The sequence below is a fragment of the Triturus cristatus genome, chromosome 2_1 (genome assembly GCF_964204655.1).
Source record: "Triturus cristatus chromosome 2_1, aTriCri1.1, whole genome shotgun sequence".
NCBI lineage: Eukaryota > Metazoa > Chordata > Amphibia > Caudata > Salamandridae > Triturus > Triturus cristatus.
In genome coordinates this window covers 502,322,457-502,343,567 of record NC_140581.1, presented here as the reverse complement: position 1 = coordinate 502,343,567, position 21,111 = coordinate 502,322,457, and the positions used below count along the sequence as shown (strand labels likewise).

At 46.7% G+C, this 21,111-nt stretch overlaps 1 protein-coding gene across 2 annotated transcripts in view; it reads left to right on the top strand.

Moving 5' to 3' along the window:
* LOC146865550 (baculoviral IAP repeat-containing protein 1-like) overlaps positions 1-21,111 on the top strand; it is a 649,379-nt gene that overhangs the window by 105,775 nt on the left and 522,493 nt on the right. For both annotated transcript variants that reach the window (XM_085632368.1, XM_085632367.1), the window contains exon 8: positions 19,203-19,281. In XM_085632368.1, coding sequence (XP_085488494.1) covers positions 19,203-19,281 — 79 coding nt within the window. The remainder of the gene's footprint in view (positions 1-19,202; positions 19,282-21,111) is intronic.

Here is a 21,111-nt window from a genome sequence, read left to right as displayed (position 1 = left end):
AATGCTTTAGTAGCATCAAGCATAACAGCCGCCGCCGGCAGTCTCAGTTCTAGTATGTGAAAGGCAGCAAAGAGAGCGTGCAAATTTTGAGAGGTGGATCGAGTAGGGATAAAACCCGATTGATCCGGGAGGATCAATTTTTGCATCAACGGCTGTAACCTGGTGGCCAGTATTTTAGCCAGGATCTTGGCATCTATGTTTATAAGGGAGAGTGGCTGGTAGGAGTTGCAGCTATGTGCAGGTTTATCTTTTTTGAGAAGGGTGATAATCAGAGCCTCCCTCAGAGTAGGCGGTAGTTTGCCGGAGTCGTAGGCTTACGCATACATTTCTAATAAGTGGGGCGTTATCTCCTCCGCATTCTCCTTATAAAATTTGCCAGGGAAACCATCTGATCCCGGAGCCTTGTTGTTTGGGAGAGACTTAATAACCGCACAGACTTCTTCTGTGGTCGGCTGGCCGAGGTACTCCCTCTGCCTGTCCGAGAACCAGGCTATTGCTATGTCAGATAAATAGTCAGGTAAGTCATCAGTGTCCATTTTCCCTTGTGAAGTGTATAGTGCTTGGTAAGTGAACCTAAATTGTTCAAGTATATCTGGGGTGGTGTAATGGTCTTGTCCAGAGATAACAGTTATCTTGGATATAACCTGGTGTGACATACGCTCTTTGATTTTCCTGACTAAGTGTCTGCCGGGTCGTCCACCCTCCCCAAAGGTCCGGGCCACATATCGTCGGGAAATTTATTTTGCCTCCGTATCTGCCTTGTCAATGTATTCTATCATGGATTCCTTAATGACAGTTAGCGTTTGGGCGCAGGGCAGGGTCTCATAGTCCCGCTCCAGAGCATGCAATTTGTCCTCTAGTTTGGCAAGCTGTCCCCACAAGTCTCGTAAAATGCCGGCAGACGTGCCGATGCACTTACCCCGGATGGTGACCTTGAAGGCCTCCCAGAGGGTCGATGCGCTGTCCACTGAGCCCCTGTTGTCCTCGAAATATTGTGTAATGGCATCTCGAATGGTCATAGCATAAAGAGGGTCAAGAGGAGCGTACGTGCGCAGCCGACAAGTGAAAGCGCGCCGGGTGGTGCAGGGAAAGTGCAGAGATACCATGACTGGGTTGTGATCGGACAGAGTGCGTGGCAACCCAGTTGTGTTGGATAAAATTCGCTCAGAAGCCAATAATCTAGCCGGGACCAACTGTTATGTGCGGAGGAGACATGCGTGCCCTCCCGTGCACTTGGGTGTCGCTGTCTCCATACATCTAACAGACCCAGTTCATCCATACCATCCTTTTTAGCCTGTGCCGCCCTAGGCGAGTGTCCCCCCTGCCTCTCACCATATCTTTCTCTGGGTCAAGATGTGTGTTGAAATCCCCGCCCCACAAAATCACTGTGTCAGGCCAGGTTCGTAGTTTAGAGATGACTCGTACAAAGAAGCCCGGGTCGTCCGTATTCGGGCCATAAGTGTTGACAGTGGTAATAAGAGTGCCAGCTAGGTTTCCATGTACCATAGTACATCGTCCAGCATCATCTGTATAGGTGTGAATTTCTGTGAAGGGCAGTTGTTTCTTGATTAATGTGAGGACACCACGGGAGTAAGAAGAGTAGGATGATGCTATGCGATATTCCACCCACTGGGATCCCGCTCGGCCATCAGAATGGGGCGTGAGGTGTGTCTCTTGCAAGAGGGCGATAGCTAAATCATGTCTATCCAGATACGCCAAAACCTGTCTGATCTTTTTCGGTGTATTCAGCCCCCGTCCATTCCAAGTTCGACAATTAATTAAGGTGTGAGAAGGATGTAGTGCGGAAGTAGAACATAGCATGGGCATGAAAATGCAGTGCAGTATACAATCACAGATATAGCATTCATAAGGTTAAGTAACCAATTGGCCACGAAACAAAATCCCGCAACACCCCCCACCCCACCTCACCCCCACCCACTTCAGCAATCCCAACACACCAAAGCCATCCCAAACCACCCGAAATGCACCTTGAGAAACAGCCCAAGGGAAAGAACAGCGGGAAACACCTATAGGAGGGTGCAGGAACACAACAACACTCCCGATGTGTGGGGAGGTGGCCGAGCTTTGTCCATAAGGTTGCCTGGCAAGTGATATTCAATAATGTCCAAAAAACAAGGGAAGAAAACCCTCATGTTAGGGCACAAGTATACAATAGGTGGAGTAAAAACAATACAGTAGGACTAGAGGTCATGAACACCACCCAACCAATCATGTCAGCTGATCACCACAGCGAACGGGAGAGACAGAACAATATGAAAAAACAGACTTTGTCTAGTCAATGTAATGCGCATTGAGGATATGAGATGTAGGTCCCCACTCACGAATCCCGAGACCGGCATCAAGTGTTCGCCGCTGTATCTGTGGAGTCGCCATCGTCGCATTCGAGGAGCGGCTGCGTCTGGTCAAAGATTTCGCAAAGTCCATGGCCGCTTTGGGAGTGTTGAAGATCCGGGGTCTACCATTATCGTCGGTGCACAGGCGTGCGGGATACAGCATGGCGTATGATGCCTTAGCAAAAATGAGGAGTTTCTTAACAGGTTGGTATTCCTGATGAGCCTCCTGTACCGCTACCGTGAAGTCGGGGTAGAAGGCAAGTTTATTACCCTCATGAATGATGTCCCCTCTCTTCCGAGCCAGTCGAAGGATAGTATCTCGATCTCTATAATTTAAGAGACGGGCTATGATGGGACGAAGCGGTGCGCCAGGTGGAGGGCGAGCAGCCAGGGATCTGTGTGCATGCTCAACAATTAGCACGTTAGAGAAGTGTTCAGTGCCAAATATGTCGCAGAGCAATTTCTCAATAAACGACTCCAAGCGGCCTGTATTGGTAGATTCTGGAAAACCAGTAAGGCGCACAATGTTGCGGCGGGACCTGGCCTCCAAATCCTCATTCCATGCTTGGATTACAGCAAGCACCTTTTCCATGGAGGCTGTCTTCACGGACACCTGCTGTAGGCCATCTTCCGCACCTGAGATACGTGTTTCTGCCTCCCCAATGCGCATCGCATGTTTGTCCAGTTTTTGCGACATGTGGTCCATACGCAGGTTGAGGTTATCGATCTTACCATCTATGGACTGGAGACTTGCTTGAACAGCGAGAAGGGTTTTGTCTATGTTGGACAGCCGGTCACTACGGCCATCGAGTTCAGAATCTGATGCCGTCTGTTAGGAGGTTTTGGTGGACCGGCGAGGTTCAAAGGTGAGACGCTGTTGGCCACACGCTGATTTCCCCATGGTAACGCAGTGAAAATTGTCTATGGAACTTCGCCCAACGCCCGCAAATGTGTGGTATTTAATGGACAGCAACTGGTACACCTGAAAGCCGTGGGAGATCCACACCCGCAGTGGGTCGTAGGAAGTGCCCACCAGTGCACGTTGTGCTCCATATCATATCCAGAGGCGAACCACAGGCAGGAGCCAGATATCAACTCCCTCCTCTGCTCTCACAGTTAGATGAAGGTTGAAGTTGGGCCCCGCAGTAAAAGAACAACCACTAGCAGGGCGCCACAGTCAGTGAGCAGTCCAGTAGGGCACACAGGCAGCACCACCGCCACTGCCGTGTCGAGGGGCGGCAGTCAGCACGCTGTGGCCGCACAGGCAGGCCGGGTGGGTCGCGGGTTGCACAGCCTCTGCGAGTCGCGGGCCCAGGGGCCTAGCAGTAGGTCGGGCCACAGCATGCGTGGCAACTCAGATCACCTTGAAGGGCGGTAAACATCCCAGCACTCAGGTCGGGGCACATCTGCTGGAACGGTGTACAAGGCGGGCCAGTCAGGAACGAGCGCCGCTGCGGGGGCTCCGCAATAGACCACACAAAGTAATTTCATGAGCGCCTCAGGGGAGGTAAACTGGTGGCAGGGAGGTGCGGGGGCTGCAGCAGTCAATATCCGAGGCCAAGAGGTGAGGAGGGGACACGCACCACTGATCGCGCCCGGAGCTGCCGCCACCCACTAGCGGGACAGAGTAGGAGCACCGGCCTGAACCAACCGCCGGGGCTCGCAACATAGTAAAGGGGAGGCAGCTCTCATAGCCCTTACCCTGAAGGCCACGAGAAGCACAGCAGGGACGGTCGCGGTCTGGGTGGTAGCGCAAACACTACCAAGACGTGTCCCAGTGCGAGTCAAGCTCGCGATCCCCACAGTAACCGGCCACAAGTGGCCCCGCCAACCCCTCTCTGGTTAGACCGCAGCGCGGCTCGCGCCTTACTCACTGCACTGGCACCACCGGGTCTCGTGCCGGGCCGCCATGATGGTACTACAGGCCTTAGCTTCGGCAGCCCCGCTCTCCACAAGCCGCACACATCCAGAGCAGCTCAGAGCGCCGAATCACAGTCCTTGCTGTAGTGATATGCTCTAGTGGTTGTGGCGCCCAAGTGCATGCTGGGTAGAGGCGCGGCTTCGCGCCAGTCGGCCGCGAGGAGAGCTAGCGGACGGATGTGTCCCGGCGCTCGAACACTTATATTTAATAATAAAAGGTTAACTCCTCCACAACGGTGCCAGAGTCATTTGTGGGGTAAAACACTTCTGTACAATGGCGACGAGGGTGGGATGAAGGCCAGCGCAGAACCCAGGCACCCTATAAAGGAGAATACCGAGCGTGGCAGAGGCACATCAGCATCATCGTGACACGGAGCATAGAGTCCGGTGCACCACCAGCGTCCCGAGGTCGCAGAGGGCAGCAGGAGCGACGGTGAGAACAGCCAGGCACGCCAGTAGGGTGAGAGCCACGGGAAGAGACCTCATGAGCACGTGAAGCCTAGGCTTGGAGGGCAGAGGTAGTCCACCTGCTAGCATTGGCAACACAACCACAAGGGGCCAACACCTCGAGGGATTGTCACCCGACCGCACAGAGGCCAAGAAGCACCGAAGCGTGCCAAACGACACGGGGCACAGAAGGGCGTGGCAGGCAGTAGCTGCACGTGGGAGCGCGCCACTAGGAAGCGACCCACGCCCGACTAGTGAAGGCAACAACAGAACTGGCGACCCCAGGGTCATCGAGGAGGGGGCAAGGCAGCCTTTCACCCACGCAACCAGGCAGCTCAGGCGAGAGGCAGGCTCCAGGGAGTCCACCAGAGACAGACGACAGAAGGAGCTCAGCTCAACACGATAGGGGCAGGATGTGCGCCCAAGCGACGTCTCTCACCAACCTAGTGCCCTTCCTACCCAAAAGAGGAAACCCGGTGATGCCCTGGGAGGACTGGAAGCGGTATTTCCTGAACTATCTGGAAGCCTTAGAAGAAGAAGGTGAAGCGGAGTTCTCAAGTGCAAGGAAAAAGAAAATACTACTGCACAACCTAGGCCCAGAGGGTATCAGAGTATACGACAGCTAAGTGAAAGATACCAGACCGGTGGCCGACACGGAAGTGTTCCAACACGCGCTGGAAGACCTAGATGCTCACTACAGGCCAGTGGTGTGCACGGCCATAGACAGATGCAATTTCTTCCAGAGAAAACAGAACAAGGGAGAGTCCATAGACGAGTACGTAGCGGCGTTACAGAAGATGGCGTTGACATGTAAGTTCGGCACGCTTCATAACGAGCTCATCAGAGACCAGATCATCATGCACACCACCAACACGGCTATACAGGAGAAGCTATGGGTCAATGGTGACGCCCCGCTGAAAGAAGTGTTGGCGCTAGTGAAGAAGGCAGAACTATCAAAACGGTGCGCAGAGGCGGCCAAAAGAGAGAGCAGCGACCGCACACCAGTCTGCAGGATAACAGACAGAGGCAGAACAGACGCCCCGAAACAACAGACGCCAAGCAATGCAAGGTATCAGAGAAGGTATCCTCAGAAGGCCACGAAGAACCAGAAACCACAGGGAGAACGCAAAAATGTGTGCTACAGGTGCGGCAGCCAATCGCATTAAGGTCATGAGAAAATTTGCCCCGCATTCCGGGCCAAGTGTGCATACTACAACGTAATGGGGCATTATGAGAAGGTATGCAGGCGCAAGCTTAGCAGGACAGAGGTGAAGTACGTGGCACAAGAACCAGAAGGGGAGGAGGAACCCCAAGAAGAAGAAGACGAAGAGGACGAAGTCTTATGCATCGATGACCAGGTGTTGGGAGTGAACTGCACGCGATCCAAGAAACCAGCGTTACAGATGAAGATCGGCGGGGTACAAATAAATATAGTGGCGGACTCTGGCTCCCCATACACGATCATCCAAAGAGCCGTATGGGAAAACAAATTCAAACCCAAGGTAGGGGACGAATTACTACCCACCGACATCCACCCAGTCACGTTCACCGGAGAACCCATACCCATGGTAGGATACCGAAGGTTGATGTTCGACTTCAAAGGACGCAGAGCAGAAGGGAAGCTGTACGTGGCAGAGAAAGGACCCTCCGTACTAGGATGGATGGACCAAGGGAACTTGGGAATACAACTCAACCCAGGTGGATCGAGGCAAGTGCTGCTGATTGAAGCAAACCAAGCTGACGAAGGGAGTAGGTGGATGACAGAGTACCCGGAGGTGTTTAAGGGAACCATTGGAAGGATGACGAAATTCACACACAAAATACGCCTCAAGGCCGGGGCGAAGCCAATGAGCCACAAAGCCCGAAATATTCCCTTCAGAAGCAGAGAGGCAGTCCAGGAGGAAGTGAGACGTCTGGAGGTAAACGCAGTGATAGAAGCGATCGAGAGCGCAGAATGGCTAGCACCGCTGGTGGTAGCCCAGAAGCCGAATGGGAAGGTACGCCTGTGTGTGGACTTGAGGGAACTCAACAAGAACATTCTAGTAGACAAGTTCCCGTTGCCCCGGATAAGTGAGATGTTGGCGAAGACCAAGGGGGTCAAATGGTTCTCAACCATAGACCTCACCTCGGCGTACCACCAAATCGCGCTGCATGCCACCTGCAACCACCTGACGTCATTCATCACGCCATTTGGATGTTACAAGTTTCTCAGGATGCCCTTCGGCTTAGCGTCGGCTGCAGCGGTTTTCCAAAAACTTATGCATAAGCTGTTCCAGAAGGTAGAAGGGGTCCAGTACTTCCAGGACGACATCCTAGTCATGGGGAAAACCAAGGAAGACCATGATAAGAAACTACACACAGTGTTAACGATCTTAGCCCAAAATGGACTCACGGTGGAATGGCAGAAGTGCCGATTTGGAGTGGACTCTGTGACCTACCTGGGCCACGAAATCAGTGGAAGAGGAATAGACCCGAAAAGAGCGAACATGGCGGCCATCAAAGACGCACCAACACCGACGAGGAAGGAAGATGTCCGCTCCTTCCTAGGCATGGCGGAGTTCTACAGTAAGTTTGTCCCGCATTTCGCGACCAAAACGCACCACATACGGCAACTCTTAAAGGAGAAGAACACGTTCAAATGGACGCAGGAGGAACAAGAAGAATTTGAGAGAATTAAACAGGACATTTGCACAGCAATCCTCCTAGAAGGGTTCGATCAAGAAGCGTTGTCCATCCTAACCACCGACGCCAGTGACAAGGGCCTGGGGGCGGTCCTGATGCAGAAAGGCCGGGGTGGAGAAGTCACCACCGTCAGCTTTGCCTCGAGAGCCCTTGCGGCGAATGAAGAGAAATTTAGCGTCATTGAGAAAGAGATGCTGGCGACGGTCTGGGCAATGGAACGATTCAGACAGTACCTGTGGGGTGCGAAATTCCTACTCCGTACCGACCACAAACCACTGGTTAAGGTGTTGAACTCGAGCGGACATGCAAATGCGACCCCTTGCATTGCGAAGATGAGCCTGAGGCTGTTGGACTACGTATACGATGTGGAGTACATTCCAGGATCCAAGAACAAGGTAGCAGACTTCCTAAGCAGAGCAGCCGCCATGGAGCCAGCGGAAAATTGGGAACCTTCGGAATGGGAGGATTACATGGTAGCACTCACGCAAGACTACGAAGGAGCAGTCAGCACACAAGAATGGGAAGAAGCGTACACAGCTGACGAGACAATAAGCACAGTAAAAGGCTACGTGACACAAGGATGGCCGGACAAAAAGCATCTGGACAGCGAGCTGAGGAAGTTCTGGGAGATCCGAGAAGAACTGTCCATAGGAGACAACCCAGTGCTTCTACTGAGAGGAGACAAGGTGGTCCCACCGATATCACTAGTGAACCGTCTCTTAACCATCCTACACGAGGGACATCTGGGGATCATGAAAACCAAGGCGAGAGTGAAGCAGGCATACTGGTGGCCAGCAATGGATGGACAGGTGGAAAGATACGTCAGGATGTGTGAACAATGCAATAGGGCCGATAAAACACAAACCTTATTACGTCCACCGTTGGGGAAATTCACGGGGCTGTCTAGCCCGTGGGAAATGCTATCAGTGGACATACTGGGTCCAGTCCTGAGCGCGGAAGGGGTACCCAAGTACGTCATAGAAGCAGTGGACAGGTACTCTAAATGGCCAGAGGTGGATGTATGTGAAAGTGCAGACACCGAGACTGTGTTAGCATTCCTCATAGCCACGTTCCTGAGAGAAGGAATACCCAAGGTGATAACGTGTGACAATGGCCCACAATTTGTGTCAGAAAGGTGGAACGCCTTCATGATCAGGAATGGGATAGAAGTCAAACATACCCCAATCTACCACCCTGCGGGGAATGAACTTGCGGAAAGGTTTAATCGGGTGATCATGGGATCCATACAAGCGGCAATAAGTGCGGGGTTAAACTGGGAGAAAGAACTCCAACGCATGCTCTGGGCGTACCGCATTACCCCGGCCAACACCGGGTATAGTCCGTTCAAGATCCTACGAGGACGTAACCCTTTTACGAAGGACAATGTGGCATGGAAACACCTCATGGTGCAAAGCAAGTGGTCGCCTGTGGTGGTAAGGCGTAACCTGGACAAAGCGCAAGCTTTGTACACAGAGTACTATAACAAACGACGCAATACCAAAGAAGTAACCCTGGAAAAAGGAGAGTGGGTAAGAGTAAAACATGCTACGCTAAAAAGGAAAGGAGAGAGTAAATTTAGCCCCCCCCTGCAAGTGATAGAAACGTATACCAGGTCGGCTTTGCTGAGCGATAAGAAGGTATGGTCGCAGGACAGGATGGCGAAATGCAATAGGATCATGAAGTGGGAAGACCCGGAGGACAGAAGAACACCGAGACCAGAAGAGGGAGGTGAGCTGGAAAGAGAGGAAAGTCTAGTGGCCGAGGGGCCAAGCCCAACCTCTCCCAGGAGAGGGTGGGGGGGATTCAGAATCAGAATGCAGTAGGAGGGAGCAGAGAAGGAGAAACGAACAGACAGGATCACCTCACGAAAGTAGGGATTCAGGTGAAGGAAGAAGAGGGGCAAGGAGAGTTGGAGGCCAGGGGAGAACCCCCGACTAGAAGGGAAAAGACGGCCCCAGAGCAAGAACAGAAATGCATGAGATCGGGCAGAGTGATCAAGATGCCAAGAAGGTTTGAGGACTTTGACACGCAAAGCAAATAAGACTGTGAATGTGGGGCCACTGTTGGCCTTGTGTTGAAAGGGATTTAAGGGGGGAGATATGTAGTGATACGCTCTAGTGGTTGTGGCGCCCCAGTGCATGCTGGGTAGAGGCGCGGCTTCGCGCCAGTCGGCCGCGAGGAGAGCTAGCAGACGGATGTGTCCCGGCGCTCGAACACTTATATTTAATAATAAAAGGTTAACTCCTCCACAACGGTGCCAGAGTCATTTGTGGGGTAAACCACTTCAGTACACTTGCATTCCGCTTCCAGGTCGCTTTAGTGGAGGGGGCCGATATCGCCAGGAAAGCAGGATAATTGTTGGATATTCAGCTCAGCCGGCGAAGGTCCACTCTACGGAGAGGCCATTTTGCGTTGCACTCTCTAGCGCAGCCCGACCATGTGAAAGCTTTGCTCGTTGTGGACTCAAGGGTCTAAAAGGGCATTGAGCTGAGCCAGAACCAGTGTTCTAGCTCGAGCTTAGCTAGTGCTTACCCACTTCTACTAGTATCCACTTTGTACAATTACTGTGAAAACCCCAGTTAAATTGCATTGATAATCATTTCCTTCCAATTGGCCAGCCATTAACCTCCCACAGAAACACCCACTTCCCCAAATCCATATCAATCTAATACTGTGAAAAACTGCACTGTATGGTAGTTTTCTGCGGCATGTCACTGTGTAACTGTTTGCAAATTCTGATTCTGTGAATCAGAATCCACCACTTGTGCCCACAGTTGGCATTTGTTTTTTTTGTTTTTTTTTGGGGGGGGCAGTTTTATATAGAGTGAACTTGACCCGAAGGTATCCTTATATGATCACCAGTTGCGTTACAGATGGACACATTAATTTTGTTAGGCAATGGGAAATTAAGTGATTTGTGCACAATCACAGTATGTTGAGCGTCCCTGCTGAGACTCGAACCCGGTTCCCAGGCTTCGATGTCAGCCGCTCTAGCCGTTGGGCCACATCCTCTCCATTTGAATTGCATGGAAAAATGTTGGATTCGGGCCCTTTATCAAGTGCTTAACACCTGTTGTAGTCAGTGTTTTCTTTTTGTGCACACATATGTTGAACACACGATCGGTCAAGTACATTGTTAGCAATATGGTTTAGTATGACTTCTTTTTTACGTTTTATACGGTACATAAAAGTATAATTATATATACTAAGAACAGCAACTAGTGGGCATTGTGACATTTATAAACTCATTTCCCATTTAGAAGATTGCCCATTATAATGTACAGTTATATAGATAAAATTAATACACTTGAACATCTAAGGATGATTGAAACATATTCTGCCCGTCACTACTCGTGCCAGTTGGTATAAGTCATTCACATGCATTGATCTGTCCTAACTCATCCTATTGTTTGCATCTGGTGAGCATATACGTTTTAGCCTGCACAACAACCCACTAAACTGTATTTGCAAGAAATATTCTATAATACGTTTCGAGAGAGACAATTATCGGGTGTGTTGGTTCGTTTCACAATGAAATACTCACCCAATCGATGGGATTTATTTAGAATACCCACTAAAAAATAAACTTTCAAGTTTAAAAACGAAAGTTAACATAATTTTCTACAACCATACACGAACGATAGTTACAATAAAGTTTAATAACAAAAAGCAGGAGTATCGCCTTCACACTAATTCTTGCGCTAGTTATTTTACAGTATTAAAAAAATAATTTGTTCATTTACTATTTATTTTTATCAAAGATAAACAATGTTGATAGCTTCATTATCTCCAAATAATTTGTTCCACAAAGAATCATTTTTGCATGTTGTTCAATGAAAAAAAAAAGATTGGCTAGTTACAAATACAATTCATATTCAGGATCAAAATTATAAAGGGTTATTCATCGCTGTGGTCAGCTGAAGCCATTAGTTGATGTACAATCAGACATTTCGAGCAGTCGCCACTTTTGCCAGCAGTTTCACATCTAATAGATGCTTCATCAAGCTGGTTGTAAACTTTAAACAGAAGAACGACTTTATAAGTATACCGTGATAATAAACTGTCAGGCATAAAAGAGATTTCACGTTAAGTACAGAAGAGCAAGTGTAATATTTCTGACTCACAATAGATAATTGGTACACGTAAGAAACATTAATCTAATGCTTCCAACATTGATATTGTAGTAAGAATAGCTGTTTAAGAAATCTGCTACCACAACCTTACCATATCCTACGTGTTAGCGAAGATGAGACACAAAAGCGGCAATAAAGTGTTGGCTCTATATCATGTAACTTGTGTATATATAACCCCTCCATTGATGCTGTGTGAAAGGCATCCATTACATGAAAGAAGTGCAAAAAAAATACATTGGGGCCCATTAGGATGGTGGACGGACTACTCGTGGGCCTGCAGCACGGATTGTGCCACCCACGTACGTAGCCCGGAAAAAGGTATAAGGAGATGAAGTTTGGTATGTCTGAACTCAGAATCTAAAGATGCAGCTTTTAGCGAAGGTGCTTTTTTCCATTCTGAGTTCGTAAAGGCCACAGTTAGAAAGTGGGTATTATTTTGCCCGTGTGCCTCTTCTGGAATGTGGATTGCCTGTCTGAGTTTTGGATGATAGAAGGCTGGGGAGCCTGAGTGGCTCCAGATAGTCTAGGTAGGTCAGGAAAGGGCTGAATGAACCTGGGATGTGAAGGGGGAAGAGGGAGGAGATTTCCTTGCACCTCAAAGGGCCTGGTCTGCCTCTGACAATGCCGTCTCCACCTCCTGCTGGGAAATCACACCAGAGAAGGCTGAACTGGTTCTGGCCGGGCACAGACACCCTCTGCCTGAAAGATCAAAGGATTTTTGTGTACATATACTGGGGCCCAGACCCCTGAACTTTAGAACTCATCTGGATCAAGAAGACTGCCAAGAAGAAGAGCCGGAGACGCTGCGAAAAGGAACAAATGCTTTGCTGGGTGCTTTGCTGGGATGACCTGCAGTGGCTGCTTCTTTCTTGGGAAGTGAAAGGCCTGGATTGGACTTTCTGCAACCTGAAGTGTGAGTTGCTCCAAGGGCTTGAGGTAGAGCTTGCCCCCTGTTTACGAAGTCTCAGGAGCATCAAAGACTTCAAGCTCTTCTGCCCACAGTACTGGGGAATGCGTGTTTTGTGCTGTAGCAGAGGAAAACCCAACCGACGACGTCTACGATGCCCCTGCCAACTCCGTGTCCTGAAGGCACCGCAGAGGGCCCCGCTGCAACGCCACACTGCAACATTGGTCTCACCAATGACGCCTGCTGACGCTGCCACTGAGCCGCTGCTTGCACCACGACCTGTGGACACAGCACTCCGCACCGCCTCACTTCACGCCGAAGCTCTGGTACCGCAGAGAGCACCGCCGTAACGCCGCAACGTGACTTTGGCCTCACCGATGATGCCTGTTGACTCTGCCACCGAGCCGCTGTTCGCACCGCGATCGGTGGGCACCACACTCCACACCGCCTTGCTTCACAAGGATGCCATGGCCTCCCCGACGCTGCTGCTCCACGCCGAAATTGACGCTGCTGCTTGCACTGTGGTTTGAGGGCACCGCTTGTAAGTCACACGAAGCACTACTCAGCCGGCAACAGTGCTTCAGCAACGACACCGTGACCTGCTAGCACCGTGGCGAGCACCACCTTCATCTCGTACCGCGACCCTGGTTTCACCGATGACGCCATCTGGCGCCGCCACCGAGCCGCTGCTCGCACTGCGACCTGGGGGCATCACTCGCCGCACCGCTGCACTTCGCACCGCAGCACCCGACGCCAGCCGATGCCAGCGCCCCTGATTCCATCAGAGAGGAGCTCGACCTGCAACGCAAGTGACTTCAAGGGCCCCATCGCCCTGCACTTTTCACAGGTACTGTTTGCGGGTCCTCCCGACACCGTAGCTGGCCCGCGACCAGCCAGAACTGTTGGATTTGTTGTTTACGACGCCGTGATAGCCCCAGATGGAGCTATTGACATTAAGGAACTTTGTGTGAAACTTATTTTGATAACTACAGATTTTTAATAAAGTATTGTGGATTTTCGTTGTATTTGGCCTTATCTTAACGTATATAAAAATATTGGCTATTTTTCTAAACTGGTGTGGTGTCCTTTTGTAGTGCTTACACTGTGTTACTGTTGGTTAGGTGCAAACGCTTTACACACTGCCTCTAAGATAAGCCTGGCTGCTCGTGCCAAGCTACCAAGGGGGTGAGTAGGGGTTATTTTAGGAGTGTAACTCCCTTATCCTGACTAAAGTGGAGGTTTTTGCCTGGCTTCGGTCCTTGCCTTAGCCTACCGGAAATCCTCTTTCTAACACATAATGATTGCCGAGTGGCGGAAAAGAGGCACATGCACTTTGCGTCTGCCATAATATCCCCCGTCATAATAATATAGCAGGGGTAAATCAAGTTGGGATGGCGAACGGATCGCTACCGCTGGCTCGGTGGTGGCGATCCGCCCACCATCCTAATTGTGTTTTTAGAAAAAGGCAAATGAAACTAAATTAGCCTGCAGACTCTTTCTCAAAGGTATTACCTTGCAGCTACCAAATACTGTATCAACAATTCACTACCCGAGCACACACTTAGCAATCATATAAACATCTGATAAACATATATGACACATATCCTCTTGATCTTTATTTTCTTTCTTGGTTGCCCAGCCAGCCTACACATGTTTTGTCATCTAGGGTGAACCCCACGACTTCCTCAGGGCTGGAAAATAATACAAATGTAGTTGTAGTGGTTGATGAAATGCCACACACTCTACATACTTGTTCTTTTAGTGGAAACCAAAACCGTCCTCTAAATTACATAGTATATGGTGGACTGAGAAATACAATCCCAGTAATTTTTCTTAAGCTCAACAACAAAAATCAAACAGGACTTTGCTCTATATTTGAATAGGATACATGTCCTTACATGCTGTTTAACCATTTCGGATTCCAATTCCATGATTATGGTGAAGTGAAGTGGGACATGGTGCAGTGTGTCCATATCTCTAATTGTACTAGTAAGTGACCAATTTACCTTCTCGGTGGGCCAATGAATCACCCCATAAAGAGTACATTTGTGATCCACATTTCAGCAATACAAAAAAGGAGTGCTATGCATACCTGTCTTCCTGAAATACTGCTTGTCAATACCTAAATAGTAATACAACACTTTTGGGTCAATATGTCCTTACTAATGGGCCAAATCCTGAATTACAACATTCTGTCAAAAGTTTCATAATGAAACATTCTACCTCCACGGCGGTTATACTTCCGTCCCGGCAAGCACTTCAATTTCTATTCCCCTCAGTGGGTATTCTGTATAATGATAATATCATGTTTTAATCCTGATATCACTAGATCATTGGTATACTGTTAATATTGAAGGTGAGTCTAAAATCTCGCAATCTCACCTTTGAGTCACTATTGCTGCAAATCATTAATGTCCTCCACATTCAATTATCATTGCATAATATATTTGTATGTATTTAGACATCCATTGATATTTGTAGGCGTGTTCCCACAGTAAGCAAGGGAAGTCTGGCTGCCAGCTACATATATCTAGTCACCTAATCACAAGTATTCTTACCTACAACTGAGAACACCTGTAAGCGTCCCGCCGGCTTTCTTATCTCCTGCAGTGTGTGTGTCTCCTAACCGGATATGCCGCTCTAGCCTCCAAATAAATATTGCCGTCACATTGAAGCCGCACTAGTGCGCGCTTCAATAGGGTCAGAACCACTTGCAATATTGGTTGGTTATGTACATCTGAATTGAAGCGTCTGGGTAACATATAAACCACGTGCCATGTCTGTAACTCCATTATATGTCCCCATGGTTGAGACTCTGATATCTAAGAGAATATAACCCGATTGGGCTTCATAAATCAATATAAGCATTTCCTCCGTACAAAAGAACATGTTATTATCGCATTAGAGAGTCAGCCCCTATGGCTTTGCCCTCAATAAATCTGTCACGCTGAAGCTGCACTAATGCATGTTTCAATCTTGAAGCCACACCTCAACACGTTTTCATACGGCCGAAAGGGTGCCCTATTGGATGAATGATTCTTTCTCCGCCCAAATTATACAGCTAGTATTTTTACAACCTCAAAATGCATATTCATGCTTATACATCAAGCTGTGTGTTCAAGTGTGTGGATTTCTGCATCACATCCCACTCCCAGCCATTGTTCTTGATCTTATTATCATTGGAGGAGTAAAAATCTAATGTTAGAATCCACAGTCATATGATTAAAATGCATTGTTTATGATAAGAATTAGAACCATGTTCTGATGCTTAAAATTCAATTTTTCATCCCCATATTCATGATTACTCCATATATATTGATCCTCCTGATAAATGTAGCTTGTGTTTCTCTTACATTCATCACAATGTTGTTATACATACATTGTATTACATGTATAATTTACTGCCATTATTCCCCAAACGTATACACAAATCCACATCTATTCCCAAAGAAAATATTGCAATTCTTGATCAGTATTTAGACCATGTTCCACAGCCCCAAGTCACATTATCCAGGTAGCTTCCCTTCATCTAAGGGTCAGTTCCCTGTTTCCCACTCTGGGGTCTGGTTCAACATGATCCAAGTAAAAAAAAAGTGAAATGTTTGTGTGGACCCTGCGCCTTGCATTTCATTACATGCATTGCCATTGGATATCTCGTATCCTGATGTTTCACTGCTCTGATGTGTTCATTCATCTGTTCCTTGAGTGTTCTTATGGTGCTACCTATATATATGTGCGTTTGCATTCACACTCCAAAATATATACCACATATTTTGCATAGCAATTGTAACTGTATCTTATATCATAAGATCTGACATCCGCACCCAGGAACAACTTCTTTTTATCATACGCCTCTCTACATGCCCACATTTACCACACTTGTGAAACCCCATTGTCAATTGGGTCAACCAAGTCGAGGTCGGTTTGAGTCTGGGATAACTCGGGCTTAATTGGGATCTCACTGTCCTCCCCGTCTTTATATGCTACTGGGCGTGTCTGTTATGTATTCGTCCAGGGTCTTGTCAGAACGTAAAATGTTCCAGTATTTATACATTATTTGTTTCAGTATCTGGGATATGTCATTATTACCAGTGATCATTCTCGTTCTCATTGTTTCCCTGTTCCTGTTCTGTTTGTCTCTGAGAGTGTCCAATCTCTCATTTTGAGAATCTTACATCCAGCATTCTTAATAATGTGTGCATTAAAACCTCTTGTCTTGAATCGTTCTTTTATGTTGTCCAACTATGCGAAAAAATCTGTCATTACTGCAGTTTCTTCTTCCCCTTACTAGTTTCTCGAAGGGAATCGCTTGAATCTGATGTCTAGGGTGCGCACTGCTAGCTTGTAACAAAGCATTACATGAGGTTGGTTTCCAATGTAACCTGCCCTGTATCTGACTGTTCTCAATAAACAGTTCCACATCCAGAAATTCAATATTTGTCATGCTATATTGATAGGTGAATTTTATCCCCAAGTCTTTACTGTTCAAGTGTTCACAGAATAATTTTAAATTACTCATAGTCCCTGACCAGATCATAATGCAGTCGTCAATGAATCTGCCAAAATAGATGATGGAGTCACACAGTTTCGTGCCCGTTAGGCCCCAGATCCACTCAAATACTGTATAGCGACCATCTGTCTTTTGACAGACTCCTGGCTAGGCCCTAACTCCATTATATAATACAGCATGCTGTTTACAAGTTGCAAGAAAAAGATAGTGGCCCGTGAAAAGCCTACTTTATATGAACATATGAAGATCATCTTCAGAGTTAGAACCTCTGCCCTGTGCTTTCAAACACATGGTTTGACAACCCTAGTTTTGCTTGAGAGTGAGTGTGCTTGCACCCAGGCACATGCATACTCTGCCAGCTGCATGTCTGTGAGCCCATCCCATCCTGCTTCACAGTACCCCATGTTTCGCTGCCTATTTCCAAGCTTTTACCTGCTTAACATTTCTTTCTCCCTGCAGCAAGCCCATAGCATGCAGGACAACAGAAAGATGGGGAAATGGGTGGTGAAACAGCTATCATATCGGCCGAGTACCATGCCATGCAGAGATCCTGAGCAGTTCACAGGATTTATTTGTTAAATAATAAACATAAGTTCGGGGGCCAAACGTTTTTCCTAGGAGCTGCCCCCTAACAGTTGGCACAGACTGGGTTGCCGAAAATCAAAGCTTCCTAGTTACTAATTCAGGCCTACTTCTTTCTTCACTCTACACTTTCTGTCTCTTTATCTCCATGCATACCTATCTTTTGCTTCCTTCATTTTCTCTTTCCTGCCTTTTCTCTCTTCTGACTAGGTCAAAGTCTAATGATGAAACATAAGTCCTGGCCCCTAAAAAGAGTGCTGCTGCCAAACAACCTCACAAGTCAAGCACCGGTGGTCACATTACAGAATGTTGTAAACAACTGAAGCAGCATTACGAGGCCTTCAGGAAAACACTTTTTCAGAAGGCTTTCAATGATTTGTGTGAGTTGCTAACTTCAACACAAATGATAGTAAAGCATCGTAGTAGCATATCCTGTATAATGAAATTGACTTTATTTTCTCAAAAAAGCTGGTGGGCTGTGTTACCGTGTTGCCATTTGTTGACATCATGGCACACACATACCACTGAATATTTTTAAGTTTCTGTTTATGTGTTAACTCTCTACTCTCTGTCTATTGAAAAGTTTGTAGTTCAGGTGTTTTCTGCTTTTGTACTTGGCTCTGCACTTATTTTTGTGCTAATCAAGTATTGTTCCTATCAAAGTCTGGTGTTCCACGACTGTCGTTAACGAGAACGCTTTACCAAAACCGTGCTATCACTTATGATATGGGATAATGATAGAAGTGGAAGCAGTTGGTATAATCTACCTGAACAAATGATCAGAGAGAGCATTGTGGATAATTTCTGTGTGAATGATAGGCAGAGAAAGATATGTTGTAAGATCTAAAAAGAAAAATAACTATGTTTAACAGTAGTTTCTTGAAGAATTTATACTGAGGTCAGAATCCAGACCTGTGCCTATGTTTTTTTCGCTTTAGGTGGGGAATGGGATTGTGAGTGATTTGAAGTTGGGGAAGACAAGTTGTCCAGGTTCATGCTTGTAGTGGTTTCTGTTTGGTCAGGGTTAAGTCCCAATTGGTTGTGGTATCCTACATCTACTGCCTCTAGGCAGTGTTCCTAGGCTTTTGGAACGGTCTACTTCAGATGTGTTTATCTTTAAGATGATCTGTGTGTCATTAGTGTAGCTGTAGAATGTTAGGTCTAAAGTCCAAATGAGTGAGGTCACAATGTGAGGAATGCATTGAGATAGAAAGTAGATACTTTTCCATCTTTGGGGACTGTTCAGTGGAGGGGGAGGGTTTTGTGGAGTGCCTGGATTGGGAATTCAGTGGTGTTGGAAGTGGTTGAGTGGCATGGGTAGTTTTGAAACTGATTTCAGCGAATATTGTTCTTTTTTCACGGGGAATTGGACAAAAGATTTTTATACCGTATTTAAGTGGAAATTATTAACTTGTGCATTCTTGTGGGAGATTGCAGTTTATTTAGTTTTTTTAATACTTTCTCTTTAGGTGGCTTGAGTTAGCAGTATTCGTTTGCTGTTGCTTTTATGTTTGTTTTCCAGACCATGACCAAAAACAAATGGGCAATACTGTTTACCAATAATGAGAACGGTATTGCTTATTATTTGTCTCTTTAATTTTGTAACGTACTTTTCTGGGTAAAATTCGTATGGTTGTAAAGAAATGTTATTCTATTGTTTGTTGCAGTTGCATGTATTACAGCAAGAAACTAGAAAAAGAAAGTGATATTCTTCAGGAAAGTCAGATCTCTTCTTTACCGATGCAGGTAACAAATAAAATACATGTAAGTCATATTAGAAGATGTGTTTTTTTTAGCATGCTGATGAATAGAACATCCATTTATAGCTGCTGGTGTTCACCTGTATTTTATTGGTATGTTAGGTAGCTAGCACTGATTAGCATTATGTGAAAATGGGGTCCTTTTGTAGCTATTTTTTCTAATGTTCTAGTTTTCATACTAAACATATTTGTGTGCATAATAGCCTAATAGTATCAATAAACAATTATAGATTACATAGGTTCCATCGCACATTACGTCCCTGTTCAAGTGTGTAATAGTACATTGAGCCCATAGTTTTCGGTAATAGTCGCCCATTTTTAGTTCACTACTATGGCAACAGGGTACTGTCTCTGCCATTTGAGGAGTTATCTTGATGGTGACTAATCGGGTGGAAACATTGGCAATGCCAGTGGTGTGTTGTAAATAATTGCCACTCATGTGTGGTCTTCCTAACTTTCTGGAGGTGAACCCAGCACATTATGTACAAAATGCATACCTTTTGGTGAAAGTTCACCAGCATTACCATTGTTTTACTGTGATTTTCATGGCGCTAAGTCCACCAGACATGAAGGCGAATGAGTCACCTTACATTCGGTAGTTGCTCAGTCAACCTTTATGCTGGAGTCATCTCTGAATTTTAGCAGACACAACGCAAAAGGAAACTTCAGATAAGGAGAATTTGGTTGATAGTCTGTGCAGTTATACCCTTATTTAATCAAACCTCATTGTTTGCCATTTCCATGAAAGGCCTCAATAATTCATTTACAGGTTTTGTGTCATTAACATGTGTTTAGGAGGAGTTTATTCAAAAATTTTTATACTATGTTCCTGAAAAGCTAAGTCATCGTGTGATGCTGGAGTCTCTCTTCTCACAATCTCGTACAAAGAACTCATGGGCTTTCTGCTGGTTTTACTTGTGTGCTATGTTTCTTTTTCTTAAGATTGTGACTGGCCTTTCTTACTGGTAAGCTTGATACAAAGTAGTATTCATTGCATTGCTCATTATATGAATATTAGGCTTGACAGTGAAACAGGTAACCCATCTGATTATACTGCAAAAATAGGAAGTAGTCCATGCCAGGAGCTGTTTTTCTCTGTTTTCATGGACATTTCACTAAGGAGATCTCTGCTTTCTCCTGCCTTCTGTCTGTTAACAGGTTCTCAACTTTGAGCTTGCCTGATTGGTAGGACTTTGCCAAGGAAGACTGCTTTCAGAGTTTGAATTATGCTTGTACTTAATAAGGCCCCTATCCCCTTGTTGGTCTTCCTCATTACTAGTTAGGTGAGGCTTTAGCAAGTAATACCAGGAATGCTTCATTTCTGTAAAAAGAGACCAGCCGCAGGAATGTTGCAACAGCATGACTTTATAAACATAAAGTAACACAGTTGCAAGAGGTAGTGTAATTTAAGTATGCAAAGAATGAGTCTATCAAACACTCCATTGGCCTAAGGTCATTGGTTTCATCCAAATAAAACAGACCTAACATAGAGGAAATGCATAGCCGCTTTTTTCGCGGACCTGTAAGAGGGAAAATAAAGGACAGAGTAGTTCTTGTTCCAAATGAAATCTAGCACCCACTTTCGATCTGAAGGATGGACCTACGCATGCATTTACCCTATCTGAGATTATCCTCAGACAGGAATCGGAGACCACAAAAAATCTCTGTACTCCTCTTCAATTTGCTGGAAAGTACACTGGGATGATTACCAGGTCAAACCATGCAGGGTTTAAAATGGAGATTGGAGAAGCCCTCCAGTGTTTAAAATAGAGATTGGTGAAGCCCCCTAATCACCAAAGTGAGTCCCCAATTTGGT